Here is a 19,203-nt window from a genome sequence, read left to right as displayed (position 1 = left end):
ATATGGAATTGAGTGTACTTGCAAAAAGTTTTATGTGGGAGAGACGAAAAGAACATTGGCTTGTAGGATTAAGGAACATGTCAGGGATATTCTGAAAAATAAGGAAACTAGCCCTTTGGCAGGGCATTTCCAAAAGTATCATGGGGGTAAGGTGGAGAATTTGAAAGTTTCAGTGTTAGATAGTATTGAGAATACAAAGTACTTAAATGATAAGTCCATAAAACAAATATTAAGGAAAAAGGAATTATATTTTATATTGAAATTTAATACGCTCAAACCTAACGGTTTGAATAATGACTGTTCATGGAAAAGTTTGTTGTAATTAGTGTTTGTTAAAAATACAGTATTTTATGCATTTTATTTTTTCTACTTTTTTCTTTTTTAAAAAAATGAATCAAATGGTTGATTGAATAATTGGAAGTAATTAATGTGTGATAGTAGATGTTTAAAAGGGAAGCTAATTGTTCAGTTTAGTGAACTATCTACTCTGTAAAGGCTAATTGCCGAGGCGCTAGAGAAGAGAACAGCAGTGTGTTTCCTGTGTTACTGGATGTAACTACATCTTTTTGGATTAAAGCTTTCTACAAAGTTGCAACGGAGTCTTCCTTTGTGTGGTATAATAACATCCATAACCTGCTTGGGTAGGAGAGAATGATTCAAAGACCCTGGATTAACCAGGCCGCCAGGCTGAGAGTTTTGACATGGGAGTGTAGAACCTGACCCTGGTGTTGGGACAGAAGGTTCGGAGTCTGTGGTAAAACCCAAGGGGGCTCCAGACAAAGGTTTTTCAGTGTTGGGTACCAAAACTGTCGAGGCCAATTTGGGGCCAACAAGATTATCATCTTGGGCTTGTCCTGTTTGATCTTTAATAATACTCGTGGAAGAAGAGGAAGAGGCGGAAAGGCATATCCCGAGAGGTTTCTCCAACTGAATGATAGTGCATCCACTTTCCAAGCTTGTTCGTGGAAAGTCCTGGTGCAAAAAATCTGTAGTTGATGATTGAGGTGGGATGCAAAGAGGTCTATGTGAGGACATCCCCAGACTGCAGTAATCATCTTGAATATTTCGGTGTCCAGCATCCATTCGTGTGGGTCCGAAAGGTTTCTGCTCAGACTGTCTGCCAGGAAGTTTTGCTTCCCTGGTAGAAACTGTGCTTGAAGGTCCAGATTGCAAGCTAGAGCTGTGTTCCAAAGATCCATGGCTAGTCTGCAAAGGGGATAGGAATGAGATCCCCCTTGCTTGTTTATGTACCACATAACTGTAGTGTTGTCTGTCCGTATCAGTAGTTGTCCTGGTTGTAGAAGATTCCTGAAGGCCAATAGAGCTTTCTGTACGGCTAACATTTGCTTTAAATTGATATGCAGGTGCTTCTGATCCTTTGTCCAAAGGCCCTGCAGACAGTTGCCCTGAAAATGGGCTCCCCATGTATAATCTGAGGCATCCGTGGTCAGTATCTGAGTGGCAGGAGGCAGACAGAAGGGTTTTCCTTTGTTTAGAGTACATGCCTTGGACCACCAAAGGAATTCCTTTTGAAGACAAGGCAGGACGGAGATCAGTATGTCTAAACTGTGGCAATGCTGAGACCATACACTTTTTAGGTACCACTGTATTTTCCTCATATGTAGTCTTGCATATGGTATGAGAAGGATGCAGGAGGCCATGTAACCCAAAGCCTGCAGGAATCTCCTTGCAGACAGCTGAGTTAAAGTTGCCAAGGTTTTGAAAGTTGAGGCCAGCTGTAATTGTTTTTCGTATGTCAGAAATGCCATCTGGGTTGTTGTGTTTAGAGAAGCGCCCAGAAAAATTATCTGTTGTGAGGGTGTCAAATTTGATTTTTTATGTTTACAGTGAATCCCAGGAACTTGAGAAGATTCTGAACAAACTCTAGATGCTGGAGTAAGACATCCTCGCTATCTGCCTGAATAAGACAGTCGTCCAGATAAGGGTAAATCTGAATTCCCTTGAGTCTGCAATAAGCTACTACTGGAGCCAGGCATTTGGTAAAGACCCTGGGCACAGTAGACAATCCAAAGGGCAGCGCAGAGAATTGATAGTGGCTCGATCCGGCCTTGAACCTGAGGTATTTTCTGCATTCCTGCCTGATGGGAATGTGTAAATATGCCTCCTTTAAATCCAAAGTCACCATCCATGCATTTTTGGTCAGCATTGGAAGTAGCTGCTGTAGAGTAAGCATCTTGAATTTTGGTATCTCTAGAAAAGTGTTCAAGACTGACAGATCCAGAATGGGTCTCCATGAATTTTGCTTCCTGGGGACTAGAAAGAGCCTTGAGTAAAAACCTTGTCCCATTTCTGAAAGTGGAACTAGTTCTATGGCTTTCATAGCCAAGAGAGCTTCCACCTGGTTTAAGGCCTCTGACCATTGATGTTTTGGAAGATCTGGCCATCCGCTTGGCCTTGGTAGCATATGAAAATGGAATTTGTAACCTCTTGAAACTACATCCAGAACCCACTTGTCTTGGGTTATATGAGTCCAATTTAGGTGAAAAAGAGAAAGTTTTCCTCCGAGAGGGGCTTTCAGGCAAGAAGTTCCTGCAGCCCAACAGAGGGAGTCATTGAGTCTGTTTCCTATGAGTTTGCGACCTGTCCTCTCCTCCCCTAGGGGTGGAAGCAGTCCACTGTCTTGGTCTATAAGAGGCTTGCGTTTGAGGCCTTCCTCGGGAGCGTCTGTATCTACCCCTCTGAGGCCTGTCTGAATTGGGAAAGGACCAATTTTTTGTAGGCCAATTCCTGCTAAATCTGGGTGGCTGTACTTGTAAGAAATCCTTAACTGTTTGCATGGATTTCGCCTTGTCCTCCATCTTTTTAATCACCTCTTCTGCTTTAGATCCAAACAAAACATTATGCTGAACAGGAGCATCCAATAATTTAGCTTTTACTTGATCTGGCAAATTTTGTTCCTTTAACCAAGCATACCTTCTAATTACTGTGCCAGAGGCAGCCGCCCTACAAGAAGCCTCTAAGGCATCAAATCCACAGTGTAAACCATGCTTCCCAACTTGTTCAGTGGCATGCATTAAGTCATGTAACTCCTTATCATCTGCACAGGCAGAAATGGAAGTTAGCTTCTGTTTTAGAACAGACAGGAGAAATTGCTGGTATTTCAGCATATGAAACTGACAGTTTAAAGCCCTACTAGATAAAGTAGCAGAAGTGTACACTTTTTTGCCCCATCTTTCTAAAGATCTGGAATCCTTCTCATTGGGAATGGGGTTTTTAGCAGAAGTGGCCTTAACACCCTTAGGACCCTGAGAAATGGTTTCAGGGTCGGCAGTAGGGTTCTTGTATAAACACTGGTGGGAATCAGGAACCCTATAGTATCTGTCTGGCTTAACAGGAGCAGGAGGGAAAGAATCAGGAGTTAAATTAGCCTCCGAAAAAGCATCATCCACAATATCCAAAACAGGAGGAATAGCCAGGGGCCTATGCTGGGGAAGAAGAAGAAAATCCCTTAGTCTTTTCTTAGATTCTGAATACTCCTGTCCTTCCCAGTGGAAATGTTCCCTCATTTCATGCAAAGTTTCCCCAAAATAGAAATACTCAGGGGAAGAAGCTGAAGGAATGGATTCCTCAGCATCAGAATCCTCATAAGGAGGGAAAGAATATTCCTGGTCAGAAGAAGAAACTGAAGAAACAGAAGCCTGATCAGAGGAGTCATAATAAACTTCCTGCCTTGGCCTTTTATCTGGAGGGGGATGTGAACCCCTAATCATAGTAAGACCTCCGCCATCTTAAGTAACTGTTTCTGAGACTTGGGAGCGGGATCAGAAGAGGCCTGGGCTGCAGTCTTTGATTTGGAAGGAGTCTTTGCCTTTGTCTTTGGCTTTGCCTTTATTAGAAGCTGAGTAGGCCTGAAAATGCCTTCGGAAGCCGGTACCTGCACAGCGGCTCTGGACCCATCCAAAGGAACATTGTCCGAAGGTCCTGCAAAAGAAATATTCAAAGGCCTAGTTGGCTCCTCGTGGGAGTCTGTTTCGGCTATCGGTTCCGAAATGGCTGACGACAGGGGCTGCAAAAGCACCTCACTGACAATGGCCGAACCTGAAGCTGGCTCTGTTTGTGCGATATCGTCTGATTTGGACCTCGGAGGCCTGTCTTTATCCTTGCGTCATTTGTGAATTCCGGTAGCCGGAACCGTATCCGACAACATTTTGTAATTAAATCACCTACCGAAGTAATGAAATGCAAAATCTTACCTTCGTTTAATAGTACGTTGATTGAACCTAGCACAAAACGGACAACTAGCTACGCCGTGGTCAGGGTCTAAGCAAGGAATACAGTAAGAATGAAAATCCTTATGAGGTATTTGCTTCCCACATGAAATACAATTATTAACTTTTTCTGACATCGGACTGGAGCAAGAAAAAAGTTTCCCCAATGGGGTACTTAGCTTTGAGTAGGAGAAGAAAGTCTTCGGACTGAAGCTTGTTTAGAAAAAATTGTCAGGAGTCAGCCGACCGGCACTTGTGAACTGCTATCACCGCACGGCAAGAAAGACTGGAGAACATGGCGTCGGCTGTCAGCTTTGTACTTATGGCACTCTGACGTTAGGGAGCATGGCTGAACAGCCGAAGCCGGACCCAGACTTTGGGATTCTGGCCGACCGAGGACTGCCTGCCGGCAGGGGAGAACCCTACAGTCATGACTGCAATAGTGAAACACGATGAACATCAAGGTGTGCACTAGATTAGAGTGGGGAGATTACAGGGGCAAGTAGTGAGGTGGGTAACGTAGTGTTTAACAGAGATATTAAGAGAACAGGATGTGTACTAGGTTAGAGTGGGGAGATTACAGGGGCAAGTAGTTAGGTGGCAGTGAAGGGATGATGAGAGAGATATGAAGAGAACAAGATACGTACTAGATTAGAGTGGGAAGATTACAGGGGCAAGTAGTGAGGTGGGTAAGGTAGTGTTTAACAGAGATATGAAGAGAACAAGGTGTGTACTAGGTTAGAGTGGGGAGATTATAGGGGCATGGAGTGAAGTGGGAGTGAACGGATGATGAGAGAGATATGAAGAGAACAACATGTGCACTCGGTTAGAGTGGGGAGATTACAGGGGCAAGTATTGAGGTGGGAGTGAAGGGATAAGAGAGATATGAAGAAAGAAGATGCATACTAGGTTAAAGTGGGGTGATTACAGGGCAAGTAGTGAGGTGGGTAAGGTAGCGTTTAACAGAGATGTGAAGAGAACAAGATGTGTACTACATTAGAGTGGGGAGATTACAGGGGGAAGGAGTGGGGTGGGTAAGGTAGTGTTTAACAGAGATATTAAGAGAACAAGATGTGTACTAGGTTAGAGTGGGGAGATAACAGTGAGGTGGGTAAGGTAGTGTTTAAGAGAGATTTTGAAAATATGAGTCTGGGATAGGCTTCTAAGAGTCAAGGGAAGCCTGTTCCAGACAACTGATGGAGAGTAGCCATATAAGTTTTGTCCTGCACACTTATTAGGTTTGCAAATTTGTAGAAGATGTTGATCTGAGCTCCTTAAAGATTGAGTGGGAGTGTAGTAGTAGACTAGTGAAGAGAGGCTAGAACAGGTAAATGGTTTGTTGAGAATATATTTGAGATGGTTTTGAAAGTCAAGCCAGTGTAGTGACTTGAGGGCAAGACAGTGATAGGATTTGTAAGGCAAGTTAGCAGCAAATCTAGCCACTTTGCTATAGGTAGATTCAAGTTTAGAGAGAAGTGTAGACTGAAGGTTAGTAAATATTTGTTCACTATAAAAAATATTAGGGATTAGGTAGGCATTGGCAAGGGTTATTCTAGTTTCAGGAGTGAGAACGTTTTTATTTCTATAAAGATGACCAAGCTTTTGATGGGTTTTCTTTATACTGTGATGTATGTGAAGGTCAAATTTCAGTTGGTCATCTATAATTACCCCAATGAGCTTGGTATGGGTTTCTGGAGCTATCGTAATGTTGTTGAGTGAGGAGATGGTGAAGGAATATTTAAGTGAGAGATGAGATTCTGGAAGAAAAAGTAGTAATTACATATAATTAATAACAATTAAATAATAATAATATTAATAATAATAATAACATTAATTAATTATAATTAATAATTAAATAATTATAAAGTTAATAATTAATTAATAATTAATTAATAATAATTAATAATGCAATAATAATATTGTTAATAATAAAATTAACTAACTATAATTAATAATAAAATAATATTAATAATAAAATTAATTAGTAAGTAATTATAATAAATGTTAAACATGAACTGTACCCTTTACTGCACATTGTTTTTTTAATAATTTACTTTGAACGAGCATAGTTCCTTCACCACTGATTCACACATAAATTACAGACCAGTTAGTATATTATAAGGAAATGCTTTGAAACATGTTTGCTTCACCTAAATAAGTTATCTGGGTCAATAATTTTTACTAACATTCTTCAACAAGGTTTCATTCATGGGAGATCGCCTCTTACAGATCTCGTATAGTTATAGGTTACTACTGTTATTGTCTTGGGTTTAGCATGTGGCACAGGATTTTCAGATTTAGCTAAAGTTTTGACTGTTTGCCACATTTTGTGATTTATAAAATAATGATCAAGTTCAGCTACAACCCTTTTATACTAAAATGGATAATAAACTGACTCTCAAGAAGAAAACAATCTGTCACTATCTGATGTTCTTCCTCAGAATCAACTAAAGTTCTTTGTGATGCATCTCAGGGTTCAGTCCTTGTTTAATATTGTCTCTGCTACTTACCCTCTGAAGCATTCCTGCTGAATCAGCAAATATGCAGATGACTGTAAGATCAGATTTCCAACAAAAGTAACAATGAATTTCATGATATTAGTCATTAATCATCTAAAATTTTCTGTTGGGTATCAGAAACTGGTAATTTGTTATTATAAATAAACATAAGATAAAGTACACCAAAAATCAAGGAACCCATAATCTTACAAGGCTCAGTCGTGGGTGAAGTAAAGGACTACAAAGACCTGGCAATTAATGTCTCAAGCAGCTTATCTTTGTCAAATCATTCTGACTTCATAGTGAACAGGGCCATGTTTCAAATGGGTTACATACCTATAAACTGTTTGCAAGGGACGTATGTTGTACAGTAAATGTATATCAGACTATCATGTGGTCAGTTCTGGAGTACAATAACTCCTTCCATATGTATCCATTAGGACATTTGGCATGACTGGAGAAGATCCAAAAGAAGTTTACAAAAATAATAAAGGTAGTGTCTATTTAGACCTCTACGGAAAGATGCTATCACCTAAACCTGTATACTCTATATTATCATTATTTCTGTTTTAAATTAATATTAGCCTACAGAGATTTCATCTGTCAGAAATGAAGGTTGGCTATAAATATTGAGACCTGCACTATTCAGTTTTGTATTAACAATGTCAAAAACATGTTAAGGAGAAATTATCTTTCTAACTACTTACCAAGTATCTGGACTAGGATTGCACTGGGAATAAGAAACTTATCTTCTAGTTCCTCCTTTAAAAACAACTTGGAGAATTGGATTGGCTCTAATGTTTACATCCCAAGAGTTAGTGTCAAGTTCTTTGATGGACTTCAGGCCAGAACTTTGTAATTAAACATATGAAACATATATGACGTTGAGTGCTGGAGGCTGATGATTTATTTATTAGCTTAAGGTTTTGTGCACTTTTAACAGTAAATCTACAGCTGTTGGTGCATGCACACCGAAGGGTGACTGCTCAGAGTCAACTTCTACCACTTAAATATTTGAAGTCTGGCTTATTTTAAAGGTAAATGCTAAAGTCTGTTTTTATTTTGTTAACTTTGACTACCTGCTAATATTATTAGACACTGATGATTAGAATATTACTTTTGTGTGTGATTGGATTTCCCTTTGAAATGTATTTTGCATTTTTTATGCAATTGCAATGCAATTCAGGCTGATACAGGATGGTTTTGCAAATGCACTCAAGACATCCCCCCCCCCTCTTCCCACAGGTGACCACCAGCTGCTAGCATATCATCTCCTCATTCATGCAGTCAACCAGATCTACCTTAGCCTCCCCTGGGCTCAATGCAGTCCACATCCTGGGATGGTGAGGAGACTGAGGAGACTGAGGACTGGTGCAGCATTACACTACTGCCAAAGAATGTGCCCTAACCCTCTACCAGCTATTGTGAGCCTTGTCAGCTCCACAATCACTGCCTCCGGTTGGTGCATGTGCCCTTCTACACATGTGTGACCTCCCAAACAAGAGATTTAACTGCTTGCAGCATGGAACTCACCAGACTCTTAAAGCTGCTACTACACTGAGCCTATGCAACCTCCCTCACATCAGGATGGCTGAGCTGGTACCTGCCACTCAGTACCATCCTCCCCTGTCCAGTCCCCCAAGCTCCTGTCCCATTAGTTGAACATAGGTCTCCCTGGAAGTAGGAAGGGCTTTAATCCACTGTGCCATGGGGCCAGATAGTAAGGGCTTTACTCCTCTGTGCCATGGGGCCAGATTACTCAAGATATATTTAACTAAATGATTAAATGTACATTTTGAATTCTGACACATCTAGGAACATGACAATAATGCAGATTGTTTTTAGCAGAAATAATGCCTTTGCCGACATATGTGCAATAATATGCAAATGACAACAGGAGAAAAGCATAATCAGCCAGTGCTGTATCTCTAACTATGGCCCATGTGACCTAGGTTTGATTAGTTCCTCAGACATATAAAGCACTGACAGGGAGGCAGGAGAGATGGTTTTCGCTGATGACACTCACTAAGGGGAGCCATGGTACATTTAGGGGAGTAGCCCTCAGGTGAAGTTGGTAAATGCATGGGAGGGGTGTGGAAAGGGTAGGCCATATAGAAAAAAAAAATTGCCGCTGTGGAGGCAGTTGGCCAGAACCCAAGCATGTCCTTTAGCTCTGTACCAGCCACAGCCTATGGGAAAGTCCTGGAGTGTAGTAACATAGTTGCTGGACTGAAAGAATGATACGTGGAGGCCCAAAAAAAAAAAAACAAATAAAATAAAAGACTACAAAGCAAAACTGTTTACTTGCAAGAAGCATCTTAGTTTTATTTTATCTGGTAACAAGAGAAGAGGATGATAAGAACTGTTGGACAGTCATATTTGTAAACTCATCACTGGGTAGGCTGATATTATGCACATAGTATAATGCACTCCACTATTGCTTCTAGTTGAGATTGTACCATATTTTAATTAAAAAACATCATTAATAATACATATTATATAGTGACAGGAATACACAATCAATTACAAAACAGAAAGCATGTCATTATGAAGATTTTTTTTTTCTTTTCATGCATTACACATATATAGCTTTGTTCTTAACACTTGCTGTTCAATTTAACATTACACAGATTGCTCAAGTCCTGCCTTCCCTGAAATAGATTCATAGAGTCATAAACTGTTACTAGGCGAATGAACAAGGGTGCATTTCTAAGCCAAGTTTTCTCGAAAGAATAATGATGTCTTCTATCCAAATAGGACATTAAGGGACAGGTATTTATAAGCTACTTCTGTTTATAAAGGGCAATAGACAAATTTAGCTTCACATGGCTGGGGAGCCTGTTCCATATGAGGGTCAGCCTCTGGGACACACATCTGTCTCAATAGCATGTACTGTTTAAGTAACAAACAAAATTCACATCGTTAGACCTTATATTTCTGGTGCTGTCTGACTTAAGAATATGCTGGGGATTCATAAATGTGTGGTTTGCAGATGCCTTGTAAGCCAGGCACAGATCACCCCTCAGCAATCTATAGGAGACTGAGTAGAGGGAACGGGCTTTAAAGAACTCTGTGTAAAAGCAGGTTTGTTACATCTTGTATTCTTTCTGTAAGGAACCTCTGCGGTCGCTATATTGCTGCATATGTGCTGTCAGGTACATACCGAAGCATTGTATTCTATGGCTGGGTATGATAAGGGCAGACTACATTGATATAAAGACCTCTTTGGACCTAGACACCATACATTTACTTATAAGTTGAACAACATAAAGGAATTACTCACCACTGTGGCCACTTGGTGGTTGAAGGTAAGGTTACTGTCTACATGTGTACCCATATCCCTGACCACTGGGTCAACACCTAGGGGCATATTATCAACATGGTAATTACCCGGGATGGTTGACTTCCCAAATGGTACAATTATGCATTTCTTAGCATTGTGTTTAAGACCATGACTTTGACACCACTTGTTAGTCAAAGATAAACCTTCTTGAAGAATGCTAGTGTCTGTAGGGGAGTCAGTGATAACCCCCAGCATGCAATCATCCACAAGTCCAGTCAGCCATACACCTTCAGCATTTGCTTCCATTTCAGAGAAAATAGATGCCAAAAAGAGTGAGCCCAGTACCGAGCCCTGGAGGACTAAGCTAGTGAATGGCCTCTTGGTGGAGGTAGCCTCACCTATTTTTACCTCCTGGATCCTATCAGTGAGTCAGTTGGCTATCCAATCTATGATAAAAGGGTTTATACCTAATTTAGTGAGCTTGTCTATAATGCCTGAGTAGGTTATTGTATCAAAAGCCTGGCCAAGTCAAGGTAAGCTGTGTGCACAGTCTTGTCTTCATCCATTGCTTTGGTGACCCATCAAAGAAGTTCACCGGATTTAATAGGTATTACTTTCCTTTAACACAGCTGAACTGTGATGGGTCCAGTGTTTACAGGTTACCTATCTGTGGTTGGATCTCCCTGGAGCCCAGGAATCACTGTAGTCATCTTCCCAAGTAATGGTTGGGGAGGATTGTGGTATGTGAAATTTCACTCTTCCTCCTGCACATCACTCGACATGTGTTGTTTCCACAGATTCCACTTATTTCTATGTAGTTTGCTCCTTCCCTTTTCTAAACATTTCACTTCCAATTCTTTTATCTCCTTTATAGCATTCAATAATTCTGATACAGTTGATTTAGTTTTTGGTTTCCATTTTCTACTACTTGCTTTTCGGCAGCTAACATCATTAAATTTAGCAATGCCTTACTATAGCTAGCCAACTCAGTTTCTATTTCTCACCTCAAAATAATCATTTCCTTAGTTATAATAATTTACTCCCCCAACACTTCTGACAAACCTCCCTGTAGGGGACTTTTAAAATAATTTTCAAAAAACCTGTTCGCAAGTACCTCTCTCTTTCATACCACACCCCCAGCAACTGCTATCTAGCTGAAAAAATTTCTCTGAAGTATATTTGGGTACACAAGCATCTACACAACACTTACATGCAGAAATCCTAAACCTTCTAGATTTTGTTGCATACTTGGAAGACATAAAAATATCCTCATATTGCTTCTTTGTATATCACCTTTCCATTTTCATTTCATGCATTATTTAAATGCCCTACTAATTTTACTTGTTTAACCACACCTTCTGTTCTAGACTCAAATAAAAACTCAGCCAGATCTCATCTTTCATTTAACACTCCCCAATCCCTTTCTTTTTGTATATACTCTGTCATCAGTCTCAGGTAGAGAAAGCAGTCGCCAACCTGCAAACCAAACTTCTGCTTGGTTTTATCCCACTCTGTGACTTTTCCCTCCATAGTTATTAGTTCCCAGTACCCTGTTTCTTTGGCTAATTTTCTTCCAGGTTCCTCTTGCCTACTTTCTATGCCCCTGCTTGCAGTCATCCTTATTGGTAAAATCTCCTTTCTCATTTCCAGTGTTGGCTTAGTTCTCAAATTATGTTCTGCCACTTGGTACATATAATATTCTGTGTGGTTGTTGCTGCTTTCCTTAAGGGCCTGTATTAAAATACTGTGGTGTTTGGTGCTGGGTAGTCACTATTTACCTCCACCCCTTTCCAGAAAATGTGAGTATGTGAGAAAAAGTAATTTTAGTTGAGTTTTAGATACATTTGGTAAGACTATATTATAGGCCCTGGGCATAATCTGAGAAAAGTGAAAGCCCAGGGAATCAGTAATTAAACTCTGGTCTGTAACTACATAGCATAAAGGTCATTTGAGTGTGCCACACTTTCGTATTACCCAGAGTATTAAGGCACATTTACTGTGTATCCTTGAAGCCAATCATTCTTTATGTATTAACTTATACCAGTGGTAGGATTCAAACTGCCTTTGGCTAGGTACATGTTGCTTAAACATTCCCAGACGCAGTGCAAAACTTAAAGCCCATAACCACTGTCTAACTACAGGACTGAAGTGATCAGTCATTAAGGATTTGGGATTAAGAGACCTGGTGTCAGTGGATAAACAAAACTGAAACATATTGCACTAACAACCGCTGAATACAAATGAATAAAAAATATTCTTAATATTACAGTTTAATGAAATTATTAATATGATTATAATTTGTATTGTATTAATGAATAAATACATACAACAGAAATAAAAGTAAGGATGGCAGAGTCATTCAGTACTTAGCACTGTTGCCACACTATACTCCTCTGGTTTAATTCCTGACTAGCATACTTTTTGTGTACTGTTTGTGTGTTCTTTCTCTGTCCTCTTGCCTTTTTGCTGTGACATCCTATTTTCTCCCATATCACAAAGAAATGCAAGCTGGTAACATAATTTGTCAAAGTATCCTTTTTTGTGTGTGCAGAGTGTCAAAGCTTGTGTGTCTTTGGTGTCCCATCCAGGATTATGTCTTGACCACTTATCATGAAATGCTCCAACTCCCCATAATACTGAATGTCATTAAAGCATCTATTAAAAATGAATAAATGAATGAAGAAGTGGAAAGAGGATGGAAACAAACCTAGAGATGCCTGTGTATTATAACAGCAGCTGAGGTTATAATGGTAAATAATATTTCACTCAATGTAAAAGGTCATAAGAACTGATGTTCCAACATAATATTCAGTTTCTCTTTACAGACTTAACAACTTACCTGTTAAAAGAATTGTCATTTCTTCCTTCTCGAGCCATTTCATAATTATCTACTTCTCCCCTATTAATTTAATGGAATCTGAATTAGACCTTTCTATAAACAAAATGTTATGTAACAATACTTTATATTGTAAATGTTCATATTAAGAGTAAAGGTGGTCAGTTTCTTAAAATTGTGACTGCATCACTTGAGATCAAGAATTACTCATTGTTTTATATCAAACAGCACCAAACTGTGGGAGAAATGTGATGTGTCCTAGGATTCCATACTGTTGTAAAGCTCCCCCTCCCAGCCTTCACCATCTGGTCCTGCAACACAAAGACAATGACTGCTAGGGAGCAGTGATATACCCACAGCACAGATGTATTTCACGCCAGCACTGATGACACAGGCTAGACATCAGACATGGGAAGAAGTTGAGTGAGGCAAATTAATTACACTTGCTTCTATAGACTGCAGCACTTCTGGGACCTTAGCATTCAAATATTGTGTACTGTAATATAACTGCTATGAAAAATATAATGGCTTTGGAGAATATTGCTGTCATTCCAAAGAAAAATGCATGAAAAAGTAAACTAAGTTGTATTAAAGCTGTACTGAAGTAAAGAAAAAAATATATAGTAACTGTATAGTAGTTAAAAGAAATGTACAAGTCTGCTTGTGTGTGTGTGTGTGTGTGTGTGTGTGTGTGTGTGTGTGTCTACTTATATTAACATACATTAATTAGATTAACATTTAATTAATTAAAAATACCATTTCCATTAGACTTCATAATAATATACGTGGACGCCTGCTGTGAAGTGCTAAGTCCTACCTACCCTGTCCTTTAACCATACAGCATGTGCATCGTCACTGGTTACATCACTGATGTCTGGAGAACATCTGTTCTGATTCATTTACATAAAGCTGGTCCCTTTGATGACACTGGGAATTATAGTCATATTAGCTTCACTAGCAATATTTGCAGGGCTGTGGAAAGTAATATAGCTGCTAATAAACAATGACATACATCACCTTATACCACTGGACTCATACCAGATCAGCTTTGCAAAAGTTAGAACATGTCTGTTCACACAGGTGGTGTTCTTTGAAAGGGCTGTCAAGGCCATGAATAAAGGAAATAGAGTCCATACTGTCTACCTTGCTTTACCAATGCCTTTAATACTCTCCCCAATTCTAGAATAATTCTTCAAACTAAATATTAATATATACATAGTTTGGTGGATACCCAACAGAACTTGTACTATGAAATTCAGGAGTATTTGCTCTAGACAAAAAACATCACCAGTCATGTCCCAAAGAGTTCTGTCCTGGGCTCCCTCCTCTTTGGTGTATACTTCTTTATGTGAAACCAGATATCAATGGACTATATCTAGCCAAGCTTGCTGATGACTGCAAATTGTGGTTGGGTATCACATCCTTTTCATGATATTAAAATTTTCTAGCAAGGTTTGGACCAAGCATATGCTTGTTATGATAATCAAGAACTTAGTGCCAAGAAATATTGCATAGTTTATTTTGATAAATCCACCCTCAATGCTTCATATCACATAGATAACATTGCATTTAAATTTGATCCAGTAATCAGAGACATTGTTAGCTGTGTTGATAACAATCTCTCCTTTGACCAACACCACCTCATTGTCATGGTTAGAACTTCTTTTCGGCTTGCACAATTTATCTTTCATAGCATCTCTTCAAGGTCCAGAGAAGTTATAGTTCCACTTTATTCCTCTTATTACACCCATCATTGACTATAACGACTTCTTCATCATGATAACATCTAAACCAGCACAACAGACCTCAGTTTTTCCTTATCAAAATTATTTCTGGCCTTGGTAACCTTCACGACCCTAGTGGACTAGAAGTACTGCTCATCTACTTGATCTCATACAGGCTCTAAAAGGTGGTGTCTGCTTAACATTCTGTGCTTTGAACATCTCCTTACTCTTTAAATTCCTTCACCAAAATAGAAGTGACAATAAAGCAAATACCTGCTGCAGAGGCCCAAACCTATACCATCACATTAACAGTACCATGTAGTATAACATATATCTAACCCAATGTATCTCCCACTTCTGGAAGAGGTTATCCTTGCATATCAAGCAGAATATTTACATGGGAACCTTTGAAACCATTTAGGATAACTGGAAGGTTGATCACAAATTTTTCATTTGGGACATGTACGGGTAATACATTTAATGAGAGTCCCCATTAATCTCCCACCAACATTGGGTGATACGGTTGAGTTTCTCAATCTTTTCCTTCATTGTCAGTTCTGTGAGTCTATATACTTTTTGAAATGGGGCACAGTACAGCACTTAGTCTGAACTTAATTTTTTCTACAGTTGTATGTCTATGTAAGTTTAATAAACACATTGAGGCTGACAAATTGTTCTTAATACTGCAATTAAATATATATAGTGTGGCATCATCACCTAAAACAGTAAACTTTTTTACATTCTAATGACCCACTATAAGTACCTTTCATTGTGAACTAACTTTTCCTATTTCTTATTTCCTTTTCTTTTTAACTGCAGATGATATTACTTAATTTGTCATAGACTGCCATATGCATCTGCTTGATTATGGAACCTGAAACATTATCTTGCTGTCCTCTCATCGTATGCCTCCGTTGCAGCTACAGCACCATTTGTTTTAAGTACAGTACATGGTTTGTCAGTTTTTAACATGTAGCAATGTATGTGTTTATACCTGTATTGACTGGTGACTTGTTTCTGTTCATAGAGTAAAGATTGTTGACAGTATGGGTTATTTCAGCTAGCTAGTTAGATATTCAGTTATTGGGGTGTTACATCAGCCCCTTACTGGTTCTGCTGCTTGAGTACCTAAATAAAAAAATTGTCAGAAAAGTCTATGCCTGTGTTTGTTTCTACTGCAAACTTACCACTGTATATTCTATCTTCTTACTGGTCCAGAGATGTGGTATTATTTTTAAATTAAAATTGCATGAAGTTGTTTAGGAAAAATATGTTTCAAATAAAGAGGAACTTCAGCTCATTTATTAAATCTGATATCAAAGAATCACTATAAGACAGGCGTTTTAAGTGATATAATATTTTCTAGAAATATATACATCAAGTCCACTAATTTTGCTACTCATTTAGCACATTAAACTGGCATATCTTCCTTTACAGCTCAGTTCAATATGTTGTACAGCAGTGATACGTCTGGATAGAGCTTACCTAAATAATCTTTTCAAATATTTTGACTGTTACAAAGTTAATCAGTGCTTTTTAACCCACACTTCCACTGTGTCTGGCTTTATGGTCCACTGTTGACTGTCACACATACCCACTCAGTTGTACTTCAACTGGTAAGGCTGGGTAACAATGTCTCAAAGCTGTCATACTATGGGGCAGTTGTTTATTGACAGAACAACTGACTGACTGTCCTATGTACAAACCCCTACACTGATCAAAAATATGCAATATAATGCAGATGCTGGCTTTCAAACTCACTTTCCAGTATAGATGTTACTTGCACCTCCTTCTACCTATATCTTATGATCCTCTAGTTCTCAAGTCAGAAGGTAACACAGAAGAGAAAAAAAATTGCCCCTTCTCTATGGAAAAAAAAGCTGGCCCCTGGCTGCTTAATTTTGCCTCTGACATGTCTGTCACCAGTCAAATGCAGATTGTTAGCCTTACATATATCATCTTTCTGTCTGTACCATAAGCCCGATTGTATTTATTGGGTTTTTGACTTTTAACTAGTACATCACCAGGGTAACCCCTGTATGAGTTGTAACTTTCTTCTGGTGTCAAGTACTTCCTGCTTATGTGTGTAGTGTAATGTCTTGAGAACTGCATTTGATAAATTTAATAAAAAATGCAGAAAGCAAACAATTTTCTTTGAAACATATTTCACTGCTAAACTATAAATTATATTACTTGTGAAAAATGGTAGAGCTGAGTTATGGCATTACATTTTTACCACAGCAAGACATTCATACGGAAAGTCAGTAACACTTTAGAGATATTTATGATAAAAAGTTGGCATAATAAAAATTAGAAACTCTCAAAAAGATATAACTTTTAAGTTTTGGTAAAAAAAAATCTCCTAACGTTTTGATATATAGTATATGATGATGCGTCATAGACGTATGAAAATTATAGAAAGTAAATAGTAAAATTTTTTCTACAATATTCAAGTAATTGCATTAAATATTAGAAACAATTAAATGGTTAAATATTAAAGGGGAATATGTAAATAGTTACAGTTTGTTTTACCTTTTTATTACATGTTAATTGCAAATTAATTGATATTTACATGAATGTAACAAATCTGATTGTACCATCAATATATATTTGATGAGCTATTTTGATGTTTATAGTTAACTCAACTAATAAAGGCATTTGAAAAAAAAAGAAATTCAATAACACCATACTAACTAAGGTCCTTGCATTTAAGGGGCTAAAGCACCAATCTTCCATGTTCTTTATACTTTGTTAATAATGTTAAATAACAATCTTGAATTTTACTAGCATAAATGTCAGCCATAGGTTATTTTTTTACTGCAGGAATTATGTTATTTTATTTGCATTTTTACTGGGGTAGTGCACTGATCATTTGCAGATACAGACCAGTTAAACTAGTTTAGAAACTTAGTGTATACTGTCATCACTTCATCTAATGTTTTTGTATCTGAAATGGGTATTTTAAACAGACAGCGTTTTTTGGTGGGAGGGGTCTACTCAAGGAAATTAGACCTTGCTATGCTTTTACATTTCAACAGTTCTTTGTGGTAACATACAGGGATAAAGCTCTAACAACAACACAGGCAACCAGGGTTCGATTAGCATCTCAGTTGATTGACAGAGTGGCTGGGTTATGGGTGATCCCCTCCTAGTAAGTGGGTGTCATGTGGGTGTCTCTTGGTGATGATCTCCAGTGAAGGACAGGGACATCGCTAGAGGCGGCATGATCAGCAGGGTGGGAAGTGGGCCTGGCTGAGTGGCTGCAACAGGCAGGATGATACGGTGATACAACACACTAGATTGAACCACACTGCCACAAGAGAGAAAAGGAGGGAGGAAATGGGTAGGTCATTCAGAAAAAAAAAAACCTTGGATGGGTGCTCAGATGTGCTGAGCTCTCATCGCCTAATGATCTGTGACTGGTCCCAGCAATACCAAAATAAGTATGGGGTGGTTAAGAGTTAGATGGTAGACCTGCTGTGGATGGGGTACGAAGGCCAGGCTGGCAATTATGACAGAAAAGAGGGATGAAAAAAAGCTTCTGTATTCCAATGGCCAAATTATGTTAAATATGGTCAGAAATGCATCTACACTTACTAAGATCACAGAAAAGAATACTGTTTCAAAAATTATGTTTATTATATCTACCAAAGAATTCTGCAACAAAAATACAAAGATGCAAAGAAAGGCAAGTTAGTATCAGAAAGCATGCCACGTAGAAGAGAATTATATAGAAAAAATGTACTTTTATCCTAAAAATAAACACTTTATCAGCCTAAAGTCTTGTATACAGAAGACATGTGTGTCACTCTTTAGAAGACTAGTGGGTCAGCTATAGCTGGAAAATAAACTTGCTGGTTTCTGTATCTGGGAGAAGGGATTTTTTTTTTTCCATTGCGTGAGAACTCAATGTTGTTATTTGGGAGGTTCTCAGCAGGAGTAGGAATAAAGTGGTACAATAAAATGTCCTAACTTCTGTACAATAAATAAAAGGGAAATTGTACAATCAACAAGGTTCACGAATAACTGAGTTAAACAGGTGGGGGCCAAAAACGCATATAATAAAAATTAACAGTAGAACTGATATTGTATTCCAATGAAATAATTTATGACACTAAAAACAAGTACCATATAAAATACATACAAATTAAAAAAAAAATAAAAAAGAAAAGGGAGACAGGAATAAGGGTCTTGTTCCCTACTGTGTGACTGTAACTAAGTATATCAGGGTCATAATAAAGACCTATGTTAGCTATCCCTAATTTTGAAACATTTGAGTATTGCTTTCAGTTATCATTAAACACCTAAATCTTACTTGTGAGACAAATTGCCAACCTTTCCATCTTGATCTATTAAGGAACCCCAGTTTACTGTTCTGAAAATTTAAAACAGCTTGAATTAGACCAACTTCGGAAAAAATATGCAGCACAACTCCATAAGTAATTAATTGTTGTCTGTATAAATGTGAAAACATTCATATTTACTACGCTGACCATTCAACTTGCTGATATACCAAATTATGAATATTAGCATATACATGTATAATTTCCTAAAATGTGACTGCAACAAAACATATCCAAAACATATACATCAAATACCCATTTAGCAATGTTACAGCTATGAGGACAGCACA

General features: G+C 38.4%; 1 protein-coding gene across 6 annotated transcripts in view; it reads right to left on the bottom strand.

Annotated features, from left to right (window-relative positions):
- Positions 1 to 19,203, bottom strand: part of SYNE3 (spectrin repeat containing nuclear envelope family member 3) — a 1,238,698-nt gene that overhangs the window by 452,522 nt on the left and 766,973 nt on the right. For 4 of the 6 annotated variants that reach the window (XM_044074612.1, XM_044074616.1, XM_044074614.1 and 1 more), the window contains 2 exons: positions 18,886 to 18,945; positions 12,850 to 12,909 (listed from right to left, as the gene is read on the bottom strand). In XM_044074612.1, the coding sequence (XP_043930547.1) occupies positions 12,850 to 12,909; positions 18,886 to 18,945 (120 nt within the window). The remainder of the gene's footprint in view (positions 1 to 12,849; positions 12,910 to 18,885; positions 18,946 to 19,203) is intronic. The other 2 variants (XM_044074615.1, XM_044074617.1) reach the window with 1 other exon arrangement.

This window comes from Protopterus annectens, chromosome 6.part0, assembly GCF_019279795.1.
Source record: "Protopterus annectens isolate FY-2018-M chromosome 6.part0, PAN1.0, whole genome shotgun sequence".
Taxonomy (NCBI): domain Eukaryota; kingdom Metazoa; phylum Chordata; order Ceratodontiformes; family Protopteridae; genus Protopterus; species Protopterus annectens.
Note: the sequence above shows the minus strand (reverse complement) of the source record. Positions and strands in the feature narration are given on the sequence as shown.